The sequence below is a fragment of the Orbicella faveolata genome, unplaced genomic scaffold, assembly GCF_042242905.1.
Source record: "Orbicella faveolata isolate gen_17 unplaced genomic scaffold, um_ofav_v1 contig_35, whole genome shotgun sequence".
Classification (NCBI taxonomy): Eukaryota; Metazoa; Cnidaria; class Anthozoa; order Scleractinia; family Merulinidae; genus Orbicella; species Orbicella faveolata.
The window spans coordinates 26,100,950-26,127,101 of NW_028301564.1; the positions used below are offsets into that span (position 1 = coordinate 26,100,950).

At 39.7% G+C, this 26,152-nt stretch overlaps 2 protein-coding genes and 1 long non-coding RNA gene across 6 annotated transcripts in view; all 3 read left to right on the forward strand.

Moving 5' to 3' along the window:
* LOC110043381 (proton-coupled amino acid transporter 1-like) overlaps nt 1–25,615 on the forward strand; it is a 27,611-nt gene extending 1,996 nt beyond the window's left edge. The window contains exons 3-12 of one of the 4 annotated variants that reach the window (XM_089274300.1): nt 9,746–11,081; nt 13,735–13,949; nt 15,086–15,176; nt 21,072–21,160; nt 22,049–22,132; nt 22,444–22,528; nt 23,102–23,362; nt 23,793–23,959; nt 24,397–24,566; nt 24,847–25,615. In XM_089274300.1, coding sequence (XP_089130426.1) covers nt 11,046–11,081; nt 13,735–13,949; nt 15,086–15,176; nt 21,072–21,160; nt 22,049–22,132; nt 22,444–22,528; nt 23,102–23,362; nt 23,793–23,959; nt 24,397–24,566; nt 24,847–25,103 — 1,455 coding nt within the window. In that variant the 5' untranslated portion in view covers nt 9,746–11,045 and the 3' untranslated portion in view covers nt 25,104–25,615. Of the gene's footprint in view, nt 1–9,745; nt 11,082–13,461; nt 13,603–13,734; nt 13,950–15,085; nt 15,177–21,071; nt 21,161–22,048; nt 22,133–22,443; nt 22,529–23,101; nt 23,363–23,792; nt 23,960–24,396; nt 24,567–24,846 lie in introns of those variants that run through there. The other 3 variants (XM_089274303.1, XM_089274302.1, XM_020748834.2) reach the window with 3 other exon arrangements.
* LOC110043380 (alpha-1A adrenergic receptor-like) lies at nt 501–4,148 on the forward strand. Its single transcript, XM_020748833.2, has one exon. The coding sequence runs from the start codon at nt 2,614–2,616 to the stop codon at nt 3,766–3,768; it is 1,155 nt and encodes a 384-aa protein (XP_020604492.1). The 5' UTR covers nt 501–2,613; the 3' UTR covers nt 3,769–4,148.
* Nucleotides 15,199–19,867, forward strand: LOC149104039 (uncharacterized). Its single transcript, XR_016202215.1, has 4 exons — nt 15,199–16,036; nt 17,468–17,608; nt 18,518–18,595; nt 19,107–19,867. It is a non-coding gene; the product is annotated as an uncharacterized LOC149104039 (long non-coding RNA).
* Nucleotides 25,616–26,152: the final 537 nt, after the last annotated feature.

A 26,152-nucleotide genomic window follows, 5' to 3' on the forward strand; every position in this document is an offset into this window, starting at 1 on the left:
TCTGTATTCAAGCTGTGGTTGCAGGTTGTCTTTCTATTTTCTGCAGTCAAAATTATAAAAAAGAAATATATACTTGATCCGGGTTTTTCGAGAACTAGTTGTACTAGCGGCGCAACGCAACGCAACGCGGAAAGGAGGTAGCAATGTATTTTCATTTAAGTTTTGTTTAACCTGTCGAGTCCAGTCTCGTTTCTCTTCAAGAAGAGTGGGGCGTGGGCTCCTTTTCCGAACAGCGGTTGGTAATGGAGCCTACTAAGCTTGCTTCTCAGCGGTCATGATCATTTATAATGAACAGTTATTTATCTTAAGTTGATAAAAGATGTAACCGCCTTAAAAACTCCTCTACGTCCTAAATAAATAAGGGGTTGGTCGTTGAGAAGGGAAGAAAGAATCTCTTTGAGAGTTTTCTAGATTTTATAGCAGTGAGAACAGACAAGCTTTCAGTACGATCAGAAATAGAAAAAAATGAATTGACCTTACCAGGGTTAATGATTGGGTAGATACTGTTGATTATTCAAACACAGAGAACGAAACGCTCAAGGCAGACACAAAGATGAGGAGATCTAGGATTGCCGGATTCTAAAATCGCGTTTGTCTACAGTAAACCGACAAGAGAGAGAAACGCGAGATTTTTTCACGCAGTTGTTATCGATATCCTTCTCGCTGCATGGTCAACCGAGTGTTCAGACCTGATTGAATATTTCACAGCTGGCACCTGCAGGCATGCTTTCGTTTCAAGGGGCGAGAATCTAAAGGCGAAAGATAGTTAATTAACAAAGAGTGCCTTTGCGAGGAAAATTTAATTATACTTTTACCTCTATATAATGGGTCGGCTAAATTTTTGGTGAAATATAACGCATCGAGCTGAGTAAGGGTAGACTTTTTTACACAATATCGTGATTTGTGATACTAGCGTCAAGGAAGAAGAGAGAAGAAGAAGAATGAGTTGGTTAATATACGCAAATTTTCTCGCGTGACCTTGCCAAGCAAAACTAAATTAAACGACTTGAAATTCGAAATGTGAAAGGCTTCCAGCAAATACTAACGACGGAAAGTCTTCTTCATTGGGGACACAAAAACGTGACTTTATTAAAATTCCTTCCGGAAGCAATGGTTCTTTAACTGGCCTTATTAGCTCAATATGATACAATCACAAAAAAAAGCTAAAATTAACTCAAGGTTGTTGCAAACCGAATTTGAGGAGCTCTGTATAAATAAATATTGCTGACATTTTCACAGAGCTTTCAGGTCTGACGCAAATAGTGTTTGCCTAAAACGACAATTCATTTGTCAAGTTTGCAACCGATATTTGCACAGTCTTTGCCGCCCATCTGTATACGAATAATTTCCAAAGAAAGCTTCGTTACAACATACTACTGGAGATCACAAAAAAAATTCTTGAGCACTTCGCAATAACTGAGAAATGTTGATCTCGAAACGGCATCTAACAAGCAAACTTTGGTATGCAAAGTTCGTGTGTTAATCTAATTGTACATATTCGACATTTTTCACGTGGGCTAAAGGAGATTTCGATACCATGAAAAACAGATTTAACCGTGCCTGTAGTCGTGAATAAACGACATGGTCTCTTGTTGAAAACGCAATGTGTATCGTTGGGCTTTTTTTTCTTGTTGCCTGTTTTTTTCTTTTCTATCCCACTGCTATTTTCATAGTTAAGGCAGGTTTTCAATAACGAATAAGCAAAAAAAAAAAAAAAAAAAAGATAGGCGATATGCGCAAATGCAGTACTGTGCTTTTAGGTAGCACCTTTTGTAAAGAGATTTGCCTAACAAAAGACGATTTTTATCAACTTAATCTTACTACGTCTGCGATTTTTTATCTTACTACGTCTACGTCTGTTTATACGCCTGTGAAAACCAACCTTCAGCGACTCTCTTTGAAAGACCTACTTAATCAACATCGGTAGCACTCTCAGTGTGTTTTAGCTGGGTCTTTTTAAAAGGCCATCATAAGTTAATAAACCAAGGCTATCTAATGAACATGAACTCTAAAATCGAATTAAACGCCAGCGATCATTTCATTTGCTGTATTTCAAAAGAAGACCTGTGCGAGAAAAAAAATTAAACAAGATAAACAGTAAAATTTATTCAGAATTGACCAAAAAAGATCTATATAGTGGGCCAAATCTTGCCTTTTTTATTGATATTTATTTTTTTTACAGTATTTACATACTAGCAGGTGACTTACTGTATACTGCGAACTTGCGCACCGCATTTATAATTGCTTTCAAAGAAGTCACGTTTTGAAGCCGAAGTGTATGTGGATGTCTTGTTTAAATATTCATTTTCAGTTTCAGCGCCGCAATGTTTGATTAGTCAGCTTCCATCAGGAGTCTAACCGTAATCGTTTTTGTATCTTTTCACCGAGTCATTTACTTCCATCCCCACAGGAGCTTTGGCAGAAAGTCGTTAGCTTTTGAAGATTTACGGTTCTTTACGATTTTAAATTGGTCGTAAAGTCCGCCGGAACCGAATGATAAATGATACATTGGAAGCGAAATCCAACGCAAACGCCGACGCCAAACATGTGTGGATGAGGACCCACCGTAACAAACCATTGTGATCAGTTTGAACTTTTAAAAAGCGACTCAGTATGAACCGCTCAGGTAATGTAACATTCGAGAAGGATCAAACTTCTGGCACCGCAGCCGTCGTTGTGATACAAAGCGTTTTCCTTGCCATGGTGATGGCAGTTGGCGCAATCGCTAACAGTTTTATTTGCCGTTGTATACTCTCTCATCGTTCTTTGCGCACAATCACCAACTCGTTTATATTAAACCTGGCTGCTACGGATTTCTTGCTGTCGGTACTCTGTATGCCTTTCGCGCTTGTGTCAGCTATCACTGGAATATGGGTATTTGGCAGTGTTATGTGCGTCCTCACAGGTTTTCTGCTCTCCGTGCTCTGTATAACGTCTATTTTAACTTTGGCTCTGGTCGCGATCGATCGCTACCTGGCAATCTGCCGCCCTCTTAAATACTGTACACTAATAACGCAGCGAACAAGCCTGGCAATGATTCTGTACGTTTGGATACAAGCTGCAGTTTGCGCAATAATGCCGGTTCTTGGTTGGGGAGAAGGTTACGTTTTTGTAGCAGAGGAATCCATTTGCCGGCCTTCGTTTGGTAAACCTTCAGTGGACAATGGGTACACAATTTTTCTGTTTCTCACTTGCTTCGTTGCGCCCTTTTCGGTTATCGCTTTTACGTACGTTTCTATCTTAAGCACAGCGAGTAGGCAGTTTCGTCGAGTACACCGTCAGAAACGCAACCAGGTGGGAAACATGGAACAAGTGCAGCCCAGCAACTCGCAGTTCAACTGTGAAACCACCTTCGTTCGCACGCCTGAAAATACGGTTATCGCGGACGAAATAACCTCTGCTACAAACACCTCTCGCGCTAAGAAGCTTTACGCCCCGGGAGCGATCCGCAGCAAACGCCGACAAAAAGCGCGAGGGTTTAAAATGCTCTGGATCATTGTGGTGGTATTTCTGATCTGTTGGAGTCCTTATTTCGTTATGATTTTTTACAGTTCGCTAAGACAGCATAGTTTCCCGAAGGCAGTCAAAGTGCCAACGATGCTGTTAACTTTTCTGAACAGCGCTCTCAATCCCTTCTTGTATGGGTTTTTGAACGGCAAGTTCCGCGGTAGCATGCGGACGTTTCTCTGGCAAAACTTTACTCTCTGCAAGTGTGGGAAACAAAACGTTCAAGAATCACGAGTATATCACATAACTCACATTAATTAGAAAAAACTTTTGCTCTCTTTTACGTACAGAAAAGCAGGTTTTAGGGCTCGCAATGAACTTCTCCAACTGATGGTTTATTCTACGGGAAGCTTGGAAGCAACAAAAATATTCACTTTCGGTTTTTTATTGTGTGTCGTTTCCTATAATTGAGGAAGCAAAATGGATGGTTGTCTATGCTCAGAAAAACTGCGTTTTTAATTGATTTTTTTTCTAGGCAGTCATTCAACGTTTGCATTTGACCAACTTAATTAAAAAAAAACCAAACATACTTTTTTAGTCTTATTACAAACAAAGGCAAAAAATCAGACCCACCAATCTTTATGAATACAAATTGTCTAATTTCACTGAAAAATAAAGATCTTATCTGCGAGAAACCTTAAGGCTTTGTTTCATTGTGATTATTTATAAACATGACGCTGACCATAAGTCGTTTAGGACGCAGGTGAAAATAAAGGAAATACGACTTGAGTACAATTCATTCGTAGTAAGTTATCAGAGATCTGAGGTAGTCTGTCTCAGCGTGTGAACATGATCAATTGTTCTTTTCTAAAGCGAAGAAAGGGGTGGTGACTTCGATCCCGGACATTCCCTGCATGATAAATGAAGCGGTGATCGTTGTTAGGTCATGCCGGATAAAATGAGTTTAAAAGTCAACAAGCGATGAAATCGTTGCTTTCGTTTCGCTGCGCGATCTAGGTCTCTCTTATGGATTTCTTCAGATTTAAAACCGTTCAACTTTTTACCGATTCAACACGAGTTTTCGCTCGTTTGATATAATGAGCAGAATGATATTTTCAAATCTTGTGTACTCTTAGCGTAGTTTACCCAAGCGTGATGATGTTTGTTAAGAGTTGAAGAACAAAATCATTCTAATCTCTGTTTGATCTGGCGTTATGATCTGACGTTTATCTGTGCTTCAATTCATGACCATTATTTTGAAAAGCAAAGGAAGAAAAGCAGCGAGTTGATGGCCGGGGAGTTGTAAATAGCGAGCAAGTGACTATTTGCCCTTAACCATGTGTATTTGATAAATTTGTTTTCCTCTAACTGGATTTTGGCAGTTTTATTGAGTCGCTTAGAACTTTGAAATTTTAGCTTGAAGTTAATCTGTGGTTAGATGGCGAGCAACGTAAAAAATGGCGAATGAAAAATGTACAAATGAAAACTAATCTAGTGTCTGTAACAGGCGGATCATCGCTTTATATACACAACTAAAGCAGCTGTGAAAGTGAAGGTTCAGGTTTGAAAATTTGAAAATTCAGGTTTGCACGGGATTCAAACCCATGACCTCTGCGATACCGGTGCAGTGCTCTGTCAACTGCACTATCAAGCTAAGGAAAGTTCTGGTCTCGTTGTGAGTTCACAATATACCCGTAGATACTACCCGCAGTTCAATTTTCAGTTACGTTAAAACGTAATGAACTTATTTCAGAAGTTGCACCGTTCAGGATTGCCTAAAGAACCAAAAAAATAAGACATATCAGACTAAGAAAATTGTCTCACAATGCATTACAAGGCGACCAGACATAACATAAGCGTTACAACGCCGGAAATTAAAAATTGGGTGGTATAAAGAACGCAAGTGAACTCCTTGTCTTTTGAAAATCTTAATGTGTACTCTGAGCCCGATATTGTATTTATTATTATTTTTTTAAGGCACAGACAAAGTAATAACGATGTTGCTTCTAAATCAAGGCTATAAACCAAAACATACTCTACAGTTATATTTTTCATTAGTATTATCAACGTCATAAAATGGGTGAAAATATTAAAAACAAACATAAGGTTTTATGCGGGTGATTTGACGTCTTCAAAGTTGGTCAGAAAGTCGCTCCCGTCTTAATTAAATGAATGAAAATTATATAGAAGCTGAAGAAATATCACTTTCCCAGTTTTCCAAAACTTTGATGTGATGTCCTATTGTGGTCTGTTCGTGCGTGTGTTCTTTAAACATTTCAGGCGCCAGTTTCGAGAAGACTGATAATTTTTCTTTTTATCTCAAACCAGAAAGCTCTCCATTCAACATGGAGCCACCCCTCGAATTTTAATATTGCTGATATTGATCATCGTACAATGACAAACTGACATTCATAATCGATTCATGTTCCTTTACCGGTCTTTCACAAAAGAAAACCACCATAAAGTCCATGCGAGCAAACGATAAATCATTTACTTTTTAGAATCATTTGACATTTTCATTTCCTCGAGAGGTGAATCCAAGAGTTCTATGCGTCCGTCCAGCCTACATAACATCCGTTGTTATTTCCGCGAAGTTTTCCTGCCTTTTTTTCACCGAATAGCAGCGTTAATGAGATTATAAACTGTTGATGCAATAGCCCTTTTTACGATTAACTTTAGTTACATTACAATATGCAAGAAGTAGAAACTACAGAATTGGCTGAAATTGCCCCGCACACATGTTGGATTTCATGGCAAATGTTTATAATCGTGAGTAGGCCACATTTGCGACGTCATGCGTGAGTGACGTCATGGATAAGTGACGTCATTAGCTAGCGGGAGGACCAGGCCGACTGGCAGCTTCACACGTTATCAATATGTTTATCAAGCTAAGATAGCTCTAAAATTCTGCTTGACAGTATTTAAAAGCACGGTTTTATTATTTTTAGCCGTGAGGTTATCGGCGAGACTGACACAAAACGATTTATTTACAATTTCCAACTAAATCAATAAATGATAGTATTGGCTCGAGGTTTGCGAAATTAAAACACTGAAATTAAAAATGTCTAACAGAAATTAAAGAATGGTTTCGAATGCACTGAAGACGACTGCGCATCTCCTTTTAAAGAAATGTCGCCGGAGCAACTGAACAGTTTCCTTCTAAAGCTTTTTTGCTCGCCATTAAACGCGACGGAAATTTCGACAACAACAAGTCACATTCCTGAATTTGAACGTTCCGGGTAGAAACCTCCAGCAATACTTATGAAAACTGAACTGAACTAATATTTTCGATAGATCAACGAATCAACTTTTTTTCCGATGTGTTTACCGGGTTGTAAATTCGCTCAACTTGGAGTTCACCTTTTATTTCCCTGTTCAAGCACATTGCGCGCGCGAAAATACTTGCCAAAGACTTTCTGCAGTCTACTGAGTCAATATTTGCGAGTTATTTTGCTAGTGGTTTGGTATATAATTTAACAATTGTTTCCCTCGTTGTCGGCGGCTAGTTGTGGATATTTACCTCTGGAGGCTTTACGACTCGGGAAATATCCACCACGACTAGCCATCTCCGGATCCACTACGGGGGAATATTTGTATTATTGATCATTTTCCCATACTTTTCTAGAGACATACAGCTCAAGATGAGAGTTTCTAGAAACCCATCTCAACAATGGGTATTTGTATTGGCCTATTGCATTTCTGGGGAAAGTAACGGAAAACCCTTTGTTACCTTACAGGAAGGCTGCTCTCCTAGATCCAAACCCTTATCTTTCTATATACCATTTATGACATAGAAGCTAATCCTTTCATAGACCCTCTAATGCAAGAAAACGGTTCCCCTTCACACACATACAGCATGCATACGGTATCTCTTTTTTATAATCTTTTAGAAAATAGCCCAAAGAAAATACGCGCGCTGACTGGTTTAAAATCGTGTTTCAATAACTCGATAAGAACACAGAACTAGCACGAGCTTTTGACGTAATGATGGCGCGAGCAAAGAGAATTTACATTTTGATGATCAAAGTAAACAAGATAGTTTCTTTTTTTGGTCTCGGAATTTTCTAAAAGAAATACAAAACATGCTCTCCTTGTTTCTATCAAGTTTAGTATAAATATACTGGCATTCTCTCACGAATGCCGTTCTCTGATTGGCTACGTTACTCACTATCTATTCTGTGGTAGCCTAAATCTACTAGCGTTCTATCACGAATGCCGTTCACTGATTGGCTACGCTATTCACTATCCATTTAACAATTAGATTATTCGCTTTCGATTTCTTTGAGGTGATAGTTAATGAGGCCTAATCAACTATAACCTCAAGCGAATAATCTAATTGTTTTGGTAGAATTCTCACTGAATTTTCCTTCAAATAAAGATTCCAATTATTTCTGGTCTTAGTATTAAACTTCACGCTGTAGAGAATTCGCGAGGACTGAATTGTCAATTTGACATTTGCAGTTGCGTACACGCGCTTATCAGTTTCTATAAAAACTTTCGCGCGTTTTTAATTCAAGAAACAGTATAAATGCCCTTCTTTTTACTCTTCTTAGGAATTTTGTTTCATTTGTTTCTAAATGTTCTTGCAAAACTTCGGAGAAACGTGGAAACGTTGCATTTTTTTCGACCACACCAAGCCACTGAACACTACTGGCTGACAGTGTGCAATGGCTCAGCCAATCAGATTACAGCATTTGCATTAGTATACTAGTAGAATTTTACTAATCTGTGTTAGTGTAAATCTACTAACGTTCTATCATGAATGCGGTTGTCTGATTGGCTAGTCTAGTAAGTACCGTAGCAGTATGCCCTTGTTAACAAATGACGGACGCTTCTTGGGGGTTTTCGAAATGTCTGTGAAGAGGATTTAGATAAAGTTTTGAACGACTACTGAGTAGATTTATACTAAAATAATTAGATTATTCGCTCTCGATTTCTATGCGTGATAGTCGACGAGGACGCCGGGCGAATTCTTCAGTATAAATCTACTAGTAGTTCAAAACTTTCTCTAAATCCTCTTTACAGACTCTTCGAAAACGCCGCCAGTTCGTTAACAAGCGCACACTGCTACGCTACTCACTATGTACAACAGAATGGATAGAGACTAGCGTCGCCAATCAGCGAACGGCATTCGTGATAGAACGCTAGCAAATTTCCACTAACACTCGATAGAAACACGGAAATTTTTTTCTATTTCTTAAAAATTGTACATACATTTTACTGGTGGGGGTTTCGTTAGAATGGCGACGCAGAGCTTTTGGTCACCTCCATTTCCTGTTTTGTAAGTTTAATCGCAATTTGTAATAGCATAGTTAGTAGTAAGTAACATGAAGTAAATGTAATAAATCTAAAATATTTTGATAGGACCTTTTAAACGCCTAAAGAGCAGTTAATCTATCCTTCACAATACTTCAGCTTCCCCGTTACATAACCCCAGACTGAAAAAAATACTCCATGATTCTGGCGGCGTCTCCCTGTATATTCTATTTTAGGACTAATAGGGACTCCCCCGGTCAAATTCGTGCACAAATAACTTGATAGGTAAGATGAAGAAGCCTTTGAGGCAGATTGTAAAGTGGGAGCTGTTTAAATAGCATTTGACAACTGATAAGAATAAATTTTGAAAAACTGTGAGAACGGCGAGAATTAAACAGGTACAGTATTCAGGCAGTTCTTCCATTTTGTATCTACTTAGTAAATCAAGTTCAGGTTTTTCAAGCACACAGTGAGGACGTTCGGGCCTAAAATCTTTACCCGGTCGGACTTGTAAAAATTTTTGCCAGAGACTAACAACTCATCTCAGAAAAGCAGAAAACCGCAAACTTTTGTTTTTTGTTGTTGTTGTTTTTTTGGTAGGAGGGGTTGCGTTGTTTCTAAAACCTTTAGGGACGGAATATCTTTTTGAAAGGGGTTGTTGGACAATTTTCTGGGGCATGAATTTTTCTCATCTTCCGGTTGTGCATGACTCTTTTTTCGGTGGGCAACAGCTTGCACAGAAACTGCTAAAAAACGGCTAAAAATTATACCCTTTGGGGCAACACATACCTTTATAGCCCATAGAAGGGAGTATCCCGCCGGGCGTGTGACAAATTACAAAATTGTAACCTCCCAAATGAATCATCACATGATCTGGATTGGGTGGCCACAAGGATGTAAACACGCCAGCCAAATGCGTATTTTGTTTATCGCGACATCCTCTTATTTGCCTTCAGCGAAAAGTAAGAATGACTAGACTGATTTCATCACAAATAGTTCTATTTAGCAATATTTTCCAACTGATATTTTTTCTTTCACTCAGATTTAGATCTTCAGAAGGATACTTAAAGTCAGTAAAGATATGAAAAAGCATTGCAGTTACGTACGCTTGAACGTACGGGATTCAAACCCATGACCTCTGCGACGTCACCTGGGTCCACCTGGCCTGCGTTTCATGTTCATGTGGTTTGCGTGACCTCGACGGTCTTGCAACTATATAAGGCTATATCAGTAAGAATATGGGACCTCACGGAGACTGCATGGTTTGGAAACTATAAAACCCCATGCTGAACAATTTCGCCCACGATGCTTTTCAAGATGACAATACCCCGGGGAAGACCAATGCTGGGAGTGCAATACACACTGCAAGTCTAAAGACATGTAATGCAGTGTCGCCCTAACCACAAAATGAAAGCTAACCGCAAGCAAACCCAAGTAATCCCAAGGACGAGTTTGCTTGCAAGGCGACGACGCCATCTTTGATGCAAAAAAAAAAAAGGATTTCGTCAAGGGTTAAGCCAAGGCCGAAAGGGACTTTGGTAGGAGAGAGTTGGTAAAATTTCCTATCATCCGGATGCGGATACATTGAATCAGCTTACATGAGGTGTTAAACTAACCAAACTTTGCATGGTGCCGCTGATGAGTTTAAAATGTGTTAAAAAAAAATTCTGGATTAGGAACTTGTCGGCATTTTTAATTAAGATACTGTAAAGTTTTTTGGATTAGCAATGGATTTGAATCACATATATCAATTTCCTTTGCAAAAAAAGAGGCCAAGATATTTTTTTTTAATTACATTTCCTTTCTCATTCTTTACCAAGTGGACAAAATGGTGTTATACTCTATCTCGGAAATGAGACATGACGTCAATGAACAGACTGGGAAATTTGAACCTCCCTTCTCCAAAATCCTTGTTATCTTTGTTCAAATACGACTTTTTGTGTTCGAAGTACTCTTGGGCTTCCTAGATTTAAATTTGCCAAGAAGGAAATTGAAATCATGATTAGATGGCTTTGTTCAAATCGCGGGCTGTTCTGCACACTGTCTACCAGACATCATTTTTTTTTTTTTTTTTGTCTTTACACGAGTATGCTGTTAGCGGCATTATTCAATTGCCTCTGTTCGGAATCCGATTGTTACTAAGGAAAGATCTTATTGGCCAACCTAGATGGACAAATTATTCTTCCTGCTAGCTTCCTTTCAAGTCATAAATAATAAAATTGAATCAGCGCATGCAAATGAGAGGAATTTTTTCATGTCACGTGTGACATATCTTCCTTAGTTCACCATCAAATTGAAACAACTACAAGTGTTTAGCCTTAATTTCACGGACCTTAGAAGCGATGGCCATGAACGAGGAGAAAATACCTCTGGTGCAGGTGACTATTTCGCTTTAACGCTTTCTTAAGCGAGTCTCAATATGCCGTGAATAATGGTATTGAGAATTTTTTATCCTGATTTAGTTATATCAGGCAGATGTGTTTGGCTTTGAATGCGTCGCCGGATATTTGTGATTCAAGTCACAAATCCTTGTCTATTTCAACAATTATACTGCTGGGTTAAGCATCGAACTTATCCGCCGCAAATCATTTTCTTAGTCTGTGTAGTTCGGGTGGACAAAAATAAGCCAAGGATCACAGCGATTGTGTGTCAATGTTCGCCGCATACTTATAATGGAGAGCTCGGGGGACAGTTTCAAATTGAAAATTGAATTAGCAAGTTAATTGTTTTATTCTAACTGGTTCCCAATTACTTTGGAGAAAATGTTACAGGTTTTAATTTTTCTTGGATAAATGGCAGTACAACTTTATTATTCGGAAAAATTCGACGTGTTTTTAAGCATACCATATTTGATGCCTACTTTGTTTTCACCTGCATACTTCGGGAAAGATTCCTCATTAAAATATCGGCATTTTCCAAAAATATGTACGTTGTTTGATTTTGTTTATAAAATATTCAAAGGTTTTAAACTTATATAAGAGGCCGAAGGTAGGAGCGGCGAACTTTTCATCAGTCCTGACCTAAACGCTGCAAGCTGGATAGATCCATTCGACCTGACAAGATTTTAGAATCACCTTTGTCAGTTGAGTCAAATCAAAGTGAACTAAATAGGAGAAAAAAGTTATCCATCACAGTTAAAGCATGGGTTATCTGGACTGATCGAGGATTCCCAGAGCTTCAGACGATCTTCAGTGGTAATGTTTGACTGTACCGTCCAGTCAGGTCGCGACTCGGTCGTTTCAGATATAATCAAACGTAGAACTTATCCGTTCTCTTACCACCGGCAAACGCAAAACAACTCCATATTCGACCTCTGAACGAAAATGTTTTGTTGAAAATAATACACCTGCAAATCATGCCCTTATTCGTTACAATTGTAGCTGTACTCATGAAAGAAGGAAAGCTGGAGAAGTATTTTGGTTAATGTCGTTACTTAGGCCTCTTCATGTGAGCCCGGTAACCGGGCCGGGAAGAATGTTGTCGTCTTTTCATATGAGAAATTTTAGCCCGGTCGACCGGGATGAAATCCAAGAAACAAACCAAAATGGTGGAACATAAAACTTGTATCGTTCGGGGCTGTCGTAGCTTTGTGGACTCTTGCAACTTTACTAATAAAGCTAATTCGCATACTCCTAAAGTGGAAAAAATTACGCCATTTTGGCCGCCATGTTGCGAAAGCGAAGCTATTTTGTCTAAAAAGTTTCGTCCCGGTCACCCAGGCTGGATTGTTCATATGGGAAAATTATCTTCCCGGTTACCGAGATCTCGGTCGCAAAAACCGAGATCTCGGTAACCAGGCCAGCCCGACTTCTCATATGAACACATCGAAATGTTTACGAAGGAAAGAGTGGCGAGGCGAGATCTCGGAAACCGAGCCATCCCGGTTGACCGGGCTCATATGAAGAGGCCCTTAGATACACAAAATAGTCGAATTCACGGTGTATCAAGCCACCAAGATCGGCCAATATGAGTAGTGAGTGACAGTTTTCTGTATGTTATTGAAAAGCCTGAGGCCTTATTTGACATCTAGTCACAAAAAAGATAGGTATTGGTATTGCTACTGAAAAGCATAATAACATTTCTGTTTGCTCACGGTGAGACGAGTAAAAGGTCGGATGAAATTTGTCGAAATTGCGACATGACGAGGTTTAAATTTAGCCTTGTTCGCACTAGTGACACAACGACGGCATTAAGACAAGAAGGGCGTTATGTCGTTATGTTTACAGTGTGAACATCCTGACATAATGACATTATAGCAACATAACAGCATCAACATAACGACCTGAAGGGGGTAAAAAATTGATATTTTCGTTATGTCTTTATGTCGATCTTCGCATCACTAATAACATAAGCGATTATGTCGTTGTGTCGGTGTGAACTGGAAGGACCTTTGGAAATTGCGACATGACGATGTTAAAACTTGGGCGGGAGGCAAGCATTGCCTCTATATCCATAAAAAGTAATATAAACCGTCATCATCAGAGCTGCGTCCATGGCAATGTCATGGGCTCCTAATCTGGGGAAATGAAGAGCTGGGACTTATGAGATCGGAGGGCTTTTTCCTTGTGAGATTTCAGCGGAGAAGGGTAGAGGTTTGGGCTGATTGTTGAAGTGAGGTCAGTGAGTGTGACCATATTGTAATACGCCAGTATCGTATATATGTTGCATGGCTCACTGCTTTTACATAATGTCCACTGGCCTCAAATAGAGTGGAATAATTATCATGAGGTTTACAGAACTTTGTTATGATAATAATACGCTCATTGTAATAATTATAAAGTATAGCATCGCCTACAGCACTCACAAAAGCATTTTTAGGTAAGATTGATCTCAGAGTATAGATCTAGAAAAACTGATATAACTTATGCGCGGCCGGTGACGGTAAATCGTTATTTCAAGGTAAATTCACGAACTGAATTTCTGAGAATGAACAGCGAATGGGATATGTATAAATCGTGAACCATAACATCAACATTGCATAATCAGATCATCGTTTCAACACGTATGACAATTTCTCTCTTTCATGATCAGCATCAAGCAGAACCAAGTGACGAGCTAGCCATTGGTCAAGACGTTCATACCATGGCATCCAGCAAGACGGAATCGAGGGAAGAAAATGAGAGTTTTCTTCTCGCTGGCCAAGAAGATGAAAATAAAAGTTACAGCTCTACAGCAAGCGGAGCGAGTGGCGCCAATACTTCAGAATCTACCGCGGAGAAAAGGCAACAACTCGACAACACAACAACGTAAGTTTACATGAACATTTACATTTTTTTACTGCTCGAGTAACTGCGATCATTAGCTAGGAAAACATGCTTGCTGTACCAACCGAAATTCAAAATCTTTCAGTGTGGTCGACATTTTGTTGATTGAATTCGAGGCACCGCATATAATGCTATTGTCTTTGTTTTGTTTTGATGTTGTTTTGTTTTAAAGTAACCGAGCTCAGCCGGTTCTCTCTCCGACCCAAACATGCAAAAGATAAGTGCCTATTTCAACCTTTAAACTGAAAATCGAGCCTTTTTTTATGTAGGATGGCTGAGGCCTAGCCTGCGAACGCAGACGTATTTCCAGCTGTCGCTTGTCTCCGCTGAAAATAACGTCTACGAACCCGAGCCAGGAAACGATTCTGTGACGTAGGAATTCTAAGCCAATCACAGTTTAGCTCAAGTAGCCCCAGAACTACTGCGCGAGGTATTCGCTGCGAGGAGCACTCGAGTTTCATTCTATCATGGAATCTGATTTGCCAAGGAGAAACAAAAGTCATTACGTCACAGAAATCGCTTCCTGGCTCGGGTTCGCAGACGTCATTTTCGGCGGAGACAAGCGACAGCCGGAAATACGTCTGCGTTCGCAGGCTAGCTGAGGCCGAGATAAGCTAAACTTTTATTGAGAACATGCAAACGTCAACATACTCGAGCTGGCAAAGATCACATTTATCATTTATACTTTCTACTCTCGTTTTTGCATCGATCTCTACACTCAGCCTCTGTGGCCTCGTTGTGTACCTACTTATTTATAAAGAGTAAAACAAAATCTAGCATTTGAAATACCTCAGTTATTAAGCAGCTCAGGGGAGCTCAAAATGCTTGAATGCACGTTTGTCTATTTCGCACCCTTCCCGCAGAGAGTTAGCCCTCTTCACTATGGTGCTCGTAAGTTAGTCAAAACGAATCGAAGCCGACTGTGAAAGGGAGCTAAAGGGGTATTTGTATTCATTGTCAGAGGATATCGCCGGAAGTGTGTACCACTTTCTCGTCCGTTGTAAATTATGTTACCTACCAAATATTTTTAAATATATTATATTTAATAGCTGAGAATTTCCAGGAAAATTCAGATGATAATGTTCATTAATGCTCTTACCCGTTGTCTCCATATATAGCAATCTGCAGACATTGATGCATCTTTGGCGGGGAAACGTTGGTACGGGTATGCTGGGATTACCTGAGGCCATGATGCATGCCGGGATTGTGGTAAGCTACTTAACGATCATGCCCCAGTTGTTCGAAGCCTGGATAACGGTATCCACCGGATATATCGTTATCCCGTGGATAAGTGTTCACAAAACAAACCACGCTATCCATCACGGCACGAAAAATTGGATTTACTCTAAATTTGATCCTGATCAAAGTCGAAGTCAAATATGATCATAGCTTTGATCCAAACTTTGACGCGCGTCAAACGTATGTCAAAAATGTCATGGCTTTGCCGATACATTTGATCCATGACAAAGAGGAGGGCAAATGTGATCTTAACTTTGACTCCACCTTTGACCCACGTAAAAGGGGGAATCAAATATCTTATGGATTTGCCATACATTTGATCCCTGCCAAAGGCGAGGTCAAACATGTCAATAACTTTGACTACAGTTTTGACGCGCGTTAAAGGCGTTCAAAGACACCACGACTTTGCATACCTTTGATCTCTTATGTCAAAGGCGTTCAAAGGCGGCATGGCTTTGTACAACTTTGATCCTACGTCATGTCATGTCAAAGGCGAGGTCAAATATGGCCATATCTTGCGACTCCGCTTTTAACGCCCTAATAACCTGCGTTTTCGTATTTTTTTGCTGTTTTAACGATAAAATGAAAGCTTGCTTTTTTGTCAATGTGTATTTTTTTAATAAAAAAGTTTTCACTTGACCTGGAGGTGGCACAAGGAAACAACTCGAAAACAGCGGGAAAACGCGGCTGCCAGCGGCTTCCCGCATTTTTCTGGCCAATCGGAATAAAGGTCAACGAAGTCGGCTGTGAGGAAAGCAGACATTTTTCTTCATTTGGCTTCATTATGGCGGCTTTGGTGAAATTTTCGTTGTGTTTTGGACCAGGAAAAGGTAAGTCTCTGAATTTCGTTCATTTGTTTTCAATGTTCAGAGAATAACGGAGTTTAAAAAGTAAATTAAACGCAGCAATGGCTACATAAAGAGCTGTGAATTGCGTATATTTATGGCAAGACAGATCCTCGGCAGTGAAAACAATTTGGTCGATGATTAATTGCACTTGATTGAATCACAGTTGATCGGCAAAGCTCTTCGTTAAGAAAGACCAAACTTTATTTTCAATTCACATATACTTATTTACAAAAGTTGACAAAGATAATTTTTTTTCTCACTCAGTCAAGTCTTGTGCATTAAATTGAAGTGTCTGTCATAGCATAGATTTTAGCATGATCAGTGCTTGAAATAAACGTAACTTAATAATTAAGCTTAAACTTAACTCTATTTACGTATAAATGGTTGTGCACAATACCTCTGGTAATTTCTGAGCTTAAACAATTCCCTTGAAAGAAAGCTCATGTAAATATAAAGGAAATTTGCATTGAAGGAAAAACTCAGTCAGCCATGCATGACAATCCATCACGACCTGACTTAATTATCATATTCATTATACCATTAAAAGAGTTGTTGACTCTGAAAATTTAATCTATGGATAAGTTTCTGCTTTTGTCTCTAGTTACCATTCTATTAAAAAAAAGCTCTGTTTGTTGCCACAGTTGAAATTATGATGATGTTTGTTCATTAATGTAGATAAATGACTTCACTGGGTTGAATTTAACAAATTGCATGTGGTTTGGTGTGGTCTGTACTCTTATCAACAATGATACGCACCATCACAGTGGTCAAAATGACTCACGAAGCGCAGCTGAGTGAGTCCACAACAAATTTTGACCACTGAGATAGCGAGATCAATAGCAATTGTAGTAAAAATATGTTTTGATATTTGTTGTATCAGGCTTATGGATCAGTCATTTGGAACTCCACTATCTCCTGCCCAACCACCCCACCCCGAACCTGCCAGCATTTGACATTTTGAACTGTCTCCAGGGCTAAGAATGGTGTCATACCAGGTGATCAAATGCACCTACCCTGTGACATTTGCAAAACTGAGTAATAGAAATGTAGATTGAGTGTCAACCGAGGTGTCAATGGAGTGTTGATTGAGTATCGATCGGGTGTTGATAGAGAGTCAATTTAGAGGATCGATCAAGGGTATCAATCGACACTCAACCACAGATGCCTTTAGTACACATAATCCAGCTTATCCGTTAGTAGGTGAAATTGTTACAATGTTTGATAAAAAATCAAACTTGCCATTAGTGGCAAATTAAAAAGCTGACCCCATAATAATATTATTATGCAACCTCTCTGGACAATACCAGTAGTTTTAGAGTTTCATGTCTTGATCTCTTGAGCAGTAGACAATTAAATGCCAATAAATATGTGACTAGTGGAAATTTGCTTATGAATGTTGTTTTTGTCCTTCAGCTAGCCACTCTAGAAGAACTGAAGAAATTAACAGAATAAATTCTGGGAGAGGATACAATATACAACTCTGTAGTTCATAGTCAACTCAGATGCAGTTAAATCATGCAATGCTCCAAAGTGTGCAAACATCAGAACATTTTGGTAAGTAAAAGGTTGGAATATTCATTTGTTATTTCTATATTTTGTAGCATAGACCATCTTATAATTTCTTCAGCCACAACTTTTAATATCTTTTTCCAGTAAAGAAAGGATATAAATAGATTTTGAAAACCTGGCTATAGCTTATTAATGTTATTTTAATTGATCATTTTTATTACAGTCTCACTCTGTGAAAAAAAAAAGTTGTTTCTTTTTGGTTCATTTAAGGGCAATTAGTAAGGAAATGTTGTCTTTCTTAAGGGACAAATACATCAACTGGCTCACCTGGATGAAAATTAAGTAATTAAAATGTTATTGAAAACATGCAAGGGGTGGGAATCTTTTTGGTAAATGAATCAAAGTTGCAGAATGTTGCAAACCAGTCTCAGGAAATGTTGGTTTTTGACTGGTAAAAGCTGAGTTTTGAATCTAAATTTTGAGTGGTTGTCTGCAATATCGACTGTTTTGGTTTGGCCATCAGGTTTCCAAACCAAATTTTTCCAAGCAAAATTAATAATATGATTAATTCATAACTATTGATGGGATCAGTAGAGAATTTAAGGCGTAGAGGATTTGATAATAACTTAGTAAAAGTAAATTGACAAAGACATTTATTTGCTTTTACTCAATTTAAAATTTTGTTGGCAAATTTGACTGGATAATAGCCATTTCCCTCTACGAGATGCGGCTGCACTGGGAATCATAGTGGTTGTATTCATCATCTTGGACTGGATTTTTGTTTCAATGAATGAGCCATGTGATTCCATGCAGGCATGTCTCATGTTAAATCATTTAATTTCAGGAATTTTTTTCAGTGGAAAAAAGTGTACAAGTAGTTGCTGACTGTTTACTAATCAAATGTGCAATTATTTTGATATGTTTATATGCTCCTTTTCACATATGATCTACAAGGAAAATAAGGAAAAAGATTACACCACTGAACATGAAGAGATCTGTGGAAATTACACAGGAACAGCAATATTCCCAAAGGTGTGTGAATTCCTCATTTCTTGTCACAGTTTATGTCAGATTTGTTGATTTTTAGATTGCTATTCTGCAACCATAAAAGATCTTTGTCGTAAGAGGTCTGTAAGATGTCTTTAAGAGACAGGCAGACAGATGGACTGGTAAACTGGCTCTAGGCTTTTTGTTTATTTGTGCCAAGCTGTACACTTTTAAAATGACCCCAAGTCTTTGTTCTCTTATGAAATTCTAGCTGCAGGGGATAACCCTTGTTCAGCTGGTGAAATTAGCTTGTTAAACTGGCTCTTAATGACATACCTGTGTGACCAAATCTCTGAGTAGAGTGGAGAGAAATAGAGAAAAAAGGCTACTATTGACAGAAGCACAAACTATTCGAAGGAGGAGTAATGATCTGATTGGTCACGTTTTATTAATGTGATATTAGCAAAACTACTATAGGCAAACTTTAAGGAATAGAATGCCAAGATTCACCCTTAATATTCATTTCCAACGTTTTTGTCTGTTTGCTTCTGTTTAGACAAATGCGGACAAGCAGTGGTCGACAGGATGGATTTATTCAGTGAAGATGCGTTGATTAATTTCGTCAACGCCTTAGACTTTGTCAAAATGTGTCTTCCCAAGAAATAATGGGGATTTAGTTGGCATTGACCCCCAACAAGGCAGTTTAACCACTTTGATGAGAAAGAAGTGGAAAACACTGTATTCCATTCCACTTATAATGCAAGAATGAGCAAGTGCAAGAAGCAGAAAAGGAGAACTGCCAAAACATAAGGAGTTCCATGCAACGGACTGTACGTGCCATCTGGAAAGGACGCTTATACACTAGTTGACTTTTGTGCGAAGTTTGCTATATCTTTCCCGAAATTTTGCGGTTGTCTTCCCTATTGTCTAGTCTGGTCTAGTAAATTTAAGGAACTGAGAATTTAGCCGTAGTACTTCAATGTTAGATAAATGCACTTTGTACCATGGAAGATTTGTTGACTGTTGTTTTCACGATAGACAGAACAATGTTTTCCTTCTGATCAGTCTCACTACGTGTAGTTTGAAACCAAGCCTGTAACGTGGCTTTTTGAAACCTGAAGCCCAAAACATTTATGTAAGGTACTTGGATGTATTTACTCTTGATAAAAACGGGGAAAAAATTGAGACTGAGATGAAGTTGAACATATTTATTTTCTTAAAATTAGGCGCAATGATCTTTCCGGGCCGCTTTTCCGTTAACATTTGTCAATAGTTTGGTACAAAATAACTTAATTAAAGCTGATATATTCTTCAAAACTTGTCAGACATAAATCAAGAGTACGGATCTAATAGCATCTTTCGTATGCGGAGCTACAAAGCTAGTGTAGCAAGCAGAAAAAAGCGTATAAGATGTGGATCGCGCGAAACGTGATCAACGGTCGCGCAGCGCGAAAGAGGAGCGCGAGCGAGAAGTTCGGGCGAGACGCGCGAGCGCGGAACGCGCAGAGTACCTTTGACAAACCTTTGGCCTGCGTCACAGGCATCTTCGACCACGTCTTTAGCAAACCTTTGACTCGAATCGCAGACAAATTTGATTACACTTTTGACCCGCCTTTGACAGTGCGCAAAGGCGTATCAAAGGATCACCTTTAACCCTAAAAACACAGGCGTTCAAAGGTGAGTAAAAACGGCCTTTCACGCCTTTGATTTGGTGGTAAAGGTTTATTCACAGATGATCTTTGATTCGCGTCACAGATCGTCAAAAGCGTGCAAAGGCGACCTTTACAAAACCTTTAACAACACATTTGACGCGCGGTAAAGGCGATTTTTCGTGCCGTGCATTGGATAGTGATTTATCCGTTAGATAACGTTATCCACCCTTTGAACCACTGGCGCCAGGCGTTTACAAAGAAACTGTCCTGCAGTGGCATTTCGAGCGATAGTCCTTCGAGGAAGCATAGGGTTCTCTAAAGAGCTATCATTCGAAATATCAGCTTTCCAAATTTGCTATAACTATCAACTAACAACTAGTTCTCTTTTTCAAAAATTTTCAATGAGTGAACTTAACTTGTTCTGTTTGATCTTCAAACAAGATTTGAAGAAATGGGCGTAGAGCTGAAACAAACTGACTGCTAAGGAGCTAAAGAAACAGAACACCTCAGAATTCTCCGAAAGGGTGTTGAGAATTAAACAAAACAGCTTTCAGTGTCAAGTAACAGCGACAAGGTTACTATGGCGTATAGAGTACTATAAATATCTGCAAAACACTTTGGACAAAATTCCTGCGAAGTTTTTGGGAAATTTCTGTTAAAAAAAGCATCAAGCCTGATTCTTAAACAGGTTCAAACACCTTTACATTAGATAATCTTTTACCAACTAAGCTATGCATCCAGTGTTGATTTGAGCACCAGTACACTTACAGGTTTTCTTTCATGTATACATATTGCTTAAAAAAGAACACATAACAGAGTTCAGTTTATGTTTAGTCTCATTCATTCGTGTGATCAATATGTTTTTTTAGATGGGTCCCCTGGCGCTGTTGCTAGTTGCAGCTATTACGATTCACTGTATGCATCTGTTGGTGCAATGCAGTAACATCCTATGTCAAAGGTGAGAGAGCGTTACAAAGCACACCTTTACAACAACTTAGGTATGATATGTGGTGACTCTATCCATTCCAAGCCCCTGCATTACCCTCCTGGGATTGTCGGAAATTTGTAATGTTTTGAAAAAAAAAGTGTTGAAAATGTCTCACAGTGGGGCTAAAACATTTGCGCAAATCTTCGCGGTGAAGTTTGGGCCGGGAAGACTGCAAATGTCCGACCCATGGGACAAGGTCAGAAATCTAGTTTTTGATTGATGAAGGAAGCAATTGTTCACAAATAAATACTTGTAGGCATGAATTTTGGAAGCATAGCTGTCAAGGCCTCTTTCCGCCATCCTGGGTTTGTATTCTAAAGTTTGCACATGAGGGGGCGAGAGCTGAAAAGTGCTGGACTCCAACGAGGTTCATCAACTTAGCTCAAGAAATTAATTTACAAATAAACAACTATCAAATGACGTACTTATTTTAAAAACTAAAAGACAAACTTGGCTTTGATAATGCCTCACTCCCGGGCCGACCCGTTATAGCAAATACCTTTAGGCCTACCCTGGAGCAGAAAAATTTGTCAAATGCCCGACAAATGTTCGGGGGTGAAAATGTGCCCAGTGCTCCAGAGAACCAGCGCTTGCCTTTGGTTTCCTTAGGCCTTGGGTGGGATGGCAGGCTACCCTATGGTCTAATTAATTCCCCGGTACCCATTTATACTCCTGAGAAAAGAGAGGCGCTGTGAGAATAAAGTTTCTTTTCTAACAACACAACACACGGACCTACCCAAGGCTGGAATCCCTTAACGCTCGATCTGAAGTCCTGCGCACTAGCCAAGAGGCCACCGCGCCTCCACGTTTCTGATTTCTAAGCAGTTCCTTTTCTTACTTGATTTTTGTTTATTTAAGAACTGGAGAGATTGCTATGGGTTATGGAGAAGTTGCCGAGGAGTCCATTAGACGTTACTATCCTAAGAGGGCACACATTGGAAGGTAATAATGGAGGACAATGACCTCAATAAAGGGGGTTTAAACTACTCCTCTTGAAAGTGAAACTTTGAGTGACAAAGAGGGCCTGGCCATGTGTTCGGAACAATTGAGAACTGAAGGTTGGGTCAGCTGAGTCATCAATTTATTGCAGCTTGCAAAATTATCAAACGTACAATTGATATAAAGCAAACGTTGAAAAAAAGGTTTATAAAGAGACTTAAAACAGCTAAAGTGGATTAACAAGCATCATTTAATTTGTTTTGTTTTCGAGCTAGAGACAAGTTCTGAGGTGTCTCTTTTTCCATCCACTCCAGGCACCTCGTCAACATCTTCCTGTGTGTATCCCAGCTGGGTTTCTGCAGCGTCTATTTCGTATTTATTTCCAGCAACCTTCAACAGGTAGGTGTAAGTAGGTTTCATGGTTGTTGTGTTCCTCTTGCCATGTCATTGACACTTCATATCCGGTCCTCTGCAACAATGTACAGTCGAACCTCCACTGATGACGGCCACCTCTCTACAACGGCCACTTTTTTGTCCAGGTGGAAAATCCATGCATTCACTCTTATTTCAATTAACCTCTACAACAGCCGCCTCTCCATAACGGCAACAGCCACTAAAGCGCGTCCCAACTGCCAAACCAACCTCTCGACAACGGCCAGCAAATCAGCGAATGACGAGCGGTGTATACAAAACTCCATTTTTCATTCGAAAAGGTCACGAAACTTGACCGGTACCGCGCGCCGTTGGTCTCTGTTTTTGTTCCACTGGTACATCTTGATTGCGTCACTTATTTCTGTGCTACAAAAGACATATTTTAAAAATAAAAATATTGCACCCAGAAATTAAAACAGGTGTCGTACCACGGCCCATTCCTCCCCATAACGGCCACCTCTCTACTACGGCCACCTTCCTCTGTCCCCAAGGTGGCCGTTGTCGAGAGGTTCGACTATACTTTCTTTTCCCTTCCTGTAGGTCTCAAATGCCCTAGACGTCCAAACATGGATGGCAATTCTCCTTCTTCCCATAATCCTCTTGTCGTTCATCCGGGATCTTCGTACCCTGGTTCCATTCTCCATTGCGGCCAACATCTGCTGTGCTATCTCGTTGATTATCATCTTTCAGTACGTGGTCAGGAACATTAACCACACGGAAAATCTTCCCGCTTTTGCGGGATGGTCGAACTTTGCTGTGTTCTTTGGAATCACCATGTATGCTTTTGAAGGAATTGGAGTGGTATGTATGATGCCACAAGATTTCTGCAAGACTGACGATCTAAATGCGTGCTAGCTGCTGAAACGTACGCCCTACAGGCGGAGAAATTTGAAAGAGACTGTAGACCTACCGACAGACAGACAGACAGACAGAGCGAGCGAGCGTCAGACCGGCCGACCGACCGACAGTCACACAGACAGTCAGACAACCAGACAAACAGACAGACCGACAGACCCGCGACCGACCCGACTGACCGACAGACAGACACTCAGACAAACAGATAGACAGGAATACAGGCAGACACACTCTATCTGCTGTTATTGTTAGAGCTGAGATGATTGAAAGTTGAAAGAGATTATAGACAGACAGCGGTCCCGTTCGCACGCCTACTAATTAAATCACCGTTGTTGTGATAAATCAAGATTACTGATGGCTTTTCTTTGTCCCTAAGGTTTTACCGATTGAAAATAAAATGGCCAACCCACAGGATTATCGCTTAGTTATTAGCTTTGGTATGGGAGTTGTTACATTACTGTTTGCGCTGCTAGGAATTCTGGGATACCTATCTTGTCAAGATGAATGTAAGGGCAGTATAACACTGAATCTTCCCGATGAAGGGTGAGTCAGAAACAAATGGTTTTACTGATATAAAGATACCCCTTTAGCTATGTAACGAAAAAGGATGCGTTGTCGCGAATTTATTCCCCTGTTCCCAGATAAAAAGTTCCTTTGTTTCCCGTGGAGTAAGATTAGCCTACATTCAAACACCATTCTCAGGAGTGATCAAATTCTGATTTCTCCTTACAACATTAATGCATTATCAAGCAGACGGTGTTGAGAATAAAGAAAATCATCAACTTAGTGATATTGTCTCGATGTGAAACCAGATTCTCAGAACTTACATTAAAAGAAATGTGTGGCTATCAGTAAGAAGAATTGAAGTTTTGAACTTGGGACTGATAGGGTTATGGCCATTAGAAATCTTAAATTAAAGAATGATACATTGTGCGTGCAATCGAGTCCATGCAATAACTTGTGTCTTTTGTCTCTTTCAGAATCTACTCCGGTGTAAAGCTGTTATTTTCTACCTGCGTATTTTTGACATATTTCCTTCAGTTTTACGTTCCTATGCTTATAATCCAGCCGCCAATCCTCAAACACGTGCCTGAGGAATATCGCATCTGGGCTGACTACGGAATCAGGGCAGCCACTGTTATTTTAACATGTAAGTATGATTTTTGCGTGTAACGAATGGTGAGAATTCTCTATGAGATATCGCAAACATTGACAAGAGCGATTTGAAATTCCACCCGAATAGCTCCGAACGATTGAAACTGTTTGGGAAGCATTATTTTTCAGTTACCTTTCGCCACTGTCTCATAACGTGCAGGTGAAACATAGTTTTGTTACGTACTGTCTCACACGAAGACTCGTTTTGGCACTAAGACAAAGAAAAAGACTAGGAGTGTTTACAAATCACTGATTTGTGTTTTGTTTCATTGCAGGCATCCTGGCAGTCAGTATACCTCAGCTGGATAACTTCATCTCGCTTGTCGGTTCCATCAGCTGCACAGCTCTTGCTATTATCTTTCCAATCTTCATTCATATCCTCACTCTGACTTCAGAAGGCGACGGTCGCGTCCCTTTGTTTATTTTCTTTAAAGACGGTGTAATTATGGTCATTGGTGTGTTTATGTTCATGTTTGGCACGTACACCTCGGTGGTACGTATCATTGAACGCTATCAAACAGGAGAAAATTAATTATTGAATCGATAACTGTGATCAAGTGGACAAAATAATTCTTCGCGAAAAACTGATCGGAGCATAATCAGGCTGAGAGACGACGTCTAGATCGGCGGGATGCCGAGCGTAGAATCTTCGTACTCCGGAATGAACTTCGGAAAATTTTCTGAAGGTTCGGTATAAATTAAAGATCGAGCCAGTATGGAAAAAGTTCACTTGAAAGGTGAGGTTTCAACCACATGGACGTGTGGTATTGAGCTGATAAAACAGTGGAACAAATGTAAATTATGAAATAACTGAAATGATAATTTATGAGAGACACGACTCGTTAACAAGTTGACGCGTCAGTACAGTGTTGATTGAAGCAAATGTGACAAATACAGGACAAGGAGGTCTTCTGTTTAATTTAGAATGGCTCAATAGTTTTTACAAGAATAGGTCCGCACTGCGCACTGGTGTGGGCGTGGCGTCCTTTTTGCTTTTTTGAATTTTACGGGTTGAGGAAATTAAACTGGGATGCTTATTGGAAACGAGTTTCTTTATCGGGATAGGGTGCTGTTCATTCCCCTTCTTCCTGGCGTTTTTTGCCACCTGATCCCTACCCCTTCCCCGTTTACGCCTGCAACGCAGACTATATTTGTTAGTGTGTTTAGACAATAGGTAGTCTTCTTATGCGAGTACGTTAGCGTCGCTTTTACGTCACTCTGCCGTTGTCGCAGTGTTGCGCCTTTTTTGACGAGAAATGTTTTCAGTTGTGAAAGACCTTTTTTTTTTACATGAATGAAGGTCTTTCGTTTACTGCACAATTTGTGGGTGTTTGTGGTGTATGAACCCTTTAGCATTTGACAGAATAATTTAATGCGGTAAACCAGATCACCGACCATATATAACCTACTTAAAAAAGTTAAAATAGTTAATATTACAACCAGAGGCTTCGCTGTATACGCATCGCGCGAAATTCGATCAAAGGTCGGGTGGAGCGAACTAGGGCATGGCGGCAAATCCATGTTCTGTTCGCCTCTATAGATCAAATTCGCGGACCGTCGCTCTATCCGAGCCAAATTTGA